A 2,952-nucleotide genomic window follows, 5' to 3' on the forward strand; every position below is an offset into this window, starting at 1 on the left:
ATCTGATGAAAATAGTTGAGGGTGTCAAGTTTTTGGGGCGGCAAGGTATTGCCTTTCGAGGCCATGAGAAGCAGAGTGGCAACTTCATTCAACTTATGAAGTACAAGGCAAAGGGGGATGCAGAGCTGACCACCTGGCTAGATGGTCACATTGACTTCACCAGCCCCCAGATACAGAACAAACTGTTTAAGCTGATGGCCAATACAATCATCAAAGAAATAGCGGCTGAAGTAACGTCAAGCCCAGTGGTCCAGTATGCACTAATCACTGATGGCACCCAGGATATATCAGGAGCTGAGCAGGAGTCAATATGTGTCCGCTTTGTTGATAAAGATCTCCAGCCAAAGGAAGAGCTACTGGGACACTACGAAGTCTCATCAACCACCGAGCAAAACATAGCCAAGGTGGCATGTGATGTCATGACACGCCTAGACCTTCCTATGAGTCAACTCCGAGAACAAACGTACGATGGTGCCGCCAACATGGCTGGACGTTTGCAGGGAGTGCAAGCCATCTTGAAAGAGCAACAACCACTGGCTGTGTACTGTCACTGTGGTGCACACTGCGTGAACTTAATAATGCAAGCTGTCTGTGTAGCTAGTGTACTTGTTAGGGATTCAGTGGGTCTGGTCCATGAACTGGGAGGTTTCTTCAATCAGTTCAAGTTGATTTTCCGGGACATCGCAAAATTAGAGCATGGTGGAAGTTTCACCAACTTAAAGCCTCTTTGCCCCACCAGGTGGACCATTCGCACCCCTGCCATCCGCTCAGTTCTCAGACAGTACGAGTCGGTGCTGACAGCCCTTGAAGAAATGGCACCATGCAGCTCAGCTGAAACTTCAGCTAAGGCCAGTGGTCTCCATGGAGCATTTCTGAAAGGGAACACTGTGCTCGGCCTTGTAATGGTTGAAGACCTGATGGGGGATTTGGCGTGCCTGAACACCTCTCTGCAGCTTAGGACATTAATAGGACCATTTCAGGCATGTTGGAGGCTGTGGACCATGCCAAAACAAGCATGCAGGACAAGCGAACAGAGGAGCACTTTGATGTGTTGTTCTCAAACGCACAGGTGATGGCAACAAAGTTTGACCTACAACCCATACAGATGCCTCATGTCTGCAGACCTCCAAAACGTTACACCGGTCAGGCCACAGCCCATATCCATCCTGATGCCCAGTCATTCTACAGAGCCCAATTTTACACTGCACTTGACACAGCAAATTCACAATTCACAGAAAGATTTGCCCAAGCAGGATTCCTAAAACTTCAGGAGCTTGAGAATGTGCTTTTAAGTGGAGACATGGAAAAGGTAGTGGATGAGTACCCTGAAATGAACTCAGATCATCTTCGGGTGCAGCTAGCCATGTTCAGGGCTAATTATACATACGAAACTAGCTCAGATATGGCTAGCATTATCCGCGACATGGTGCCAGAGGTGAGGGGACTATTTAGTCAGGTGGACACTTTAGTAAGGCTGCTGCTGGTCGTCCCTGCTTCTTCGGCAGAGGCTGAGAGGAGTTTTAGTGCCCTAAGGAGGCTGAAGACATGGCTTAGAGCATCAATGACTCAGACAAGGCTGAATAGTGTGGCCATATGTCATGTGCACCAGAAGCACCTGGACAGACTGGACCTTGAAGGAATATGCAAGTCCTTTATCAGTGTCAATGCTAGGCGCAAAAAGACCTTTGGCTCCGTTGCTTGAGGAGAGACATAGGAAGGTAAAGAGGAGAGGCCTAGAGAGTGGATGACCGAAGAGAGAAAGAGGAGAGACCTGGAGAGGGAGAGAGACCTGGAAAGAGACCTGGAGAGGGTGGAGGTCTGGAGAGGGAGAGAGACCTGGAAAGGGAGAGAGAAAACCTGGAGAGGGAGAGAGAAACAGACAAGCAGACTCAAGGTGGGTGTCAGGGAGGAAGTGGGGGGTCTTTTGACTAACGCTTCAACACTTCAACACTGGCACGGCTATGTTTCAAATGTTGACGTTTCTATTTTACTCCCTCTTGACAGAGCCCCATGCTGCAGTACCTGTACTTCCTCACCCAGAGCCCCATCGCTGTGTCCCCACTCAGTAGCAACAGTCTCTTCCCAGAGTATGCTAAGAATCCTCTGCTTGAGTTCCACAAGAAGGGACTGATGGTGCGTCTCTCCACTGATGACCCCATGCAGTTCCTCTACACTAAGGTGAGCCTTGTCTGGGGTGCACATTATTGTAATACACACCATAAACACTTAGCAGGTAAGGTCTGCTGCATGTTTATATTTAGCTAGCATAAAGAATTTAACGTTAAATGATGGAACAAACCACCACACTAGGAGTATTTATTAAGTCTGGACTTAACAGATGATTTGTTTGATCTGTTCAAACTAAACCAAAGGACTTGAGGCCTTCAAAGTCCGAACTCACCAACACCTCCTGACCACTTTCCACCACTACTGATGAGCAGCAGTGAACCATGTGATTGGCCTACTAGATGTATTTTTATTTGTTAAGGCTTTAGTTCACCTTTGCACAAAAAAAAAAAAATCATTTGACTAATCAGCTGTGGCCTGGCTTGTGTTTTGTCCCCAGGAGCCCCTGATGGAGGAGTACGCCATCACAGCCCAGGTGTTCAAACTCTGTGACATGTGTGAGATCTCCAGGAACAGTGTGCTGCAGAGTCTGCTGAGATAAGAAACCTTACGCCAATCCCATGATACATTTCTATTAATGCATCATGTCATGTGATGCATTACATTAAACAATTTATAAACTACACAAACTGGTTGTATGTAGATTAATAGACTACAAAATAAGTTGCTTATTACAAAATGTGACCAAGATATGATGGTGAATATCTGTAAAGACATATTGGTGTTGTTGTTGGCTCCTAAGCATACATTGATTGCTCTCTGTCTGCAGGAGAAGACCCGTTGGGTGCAGATTACCTGAAAGAGGGCCCAATGGGGAATGACATC

The 2,952-nt window shown here is 47.0% G+C and overlaps 1 protein-coding gene across 1 annotated transcript; it reads left to right on the forward strand.

Moving 5' to 3' along the window:
* Positions 1-1,744: 1,744 nt before the first annotated feature.
* Positions 1,745-2,685, forward strand: LOC125891554 (AMP deaminase 1-like). Its single transcript, XM_049580922.1, has 3 exons — positions 1,745-1,894; positions 2,005-2,178; positions 2,567-2,685. Exons 1-3 carry the CDS (start codon positions 1,745-1,747, stop codon positions 2,666-2,668), a joined length of 426 nt encoding a protein of 141 aa, XP_049436879.1. The 3' UTR covers positions 2,669-2,685.
* Positions 2,686-2,952: the final 267 nt, after the last annotated feature.

This window comes from Epinephelus fuscoguttatus, linkage group LG7 (genome assembly GCF_011397635.1).
Source record: "Epinephelus fuscoguttatus linkage group LG7, E.fuscoguttatus.final_Chr_v1".
Classification (NCBI taxonomy): domain Eukaryota; kingdom Metazoa; phylum Chordata; class Actinopteri; order Perciformes; family Serranidae; genus Epinephelus; species Epinephelus fuscoguttatus.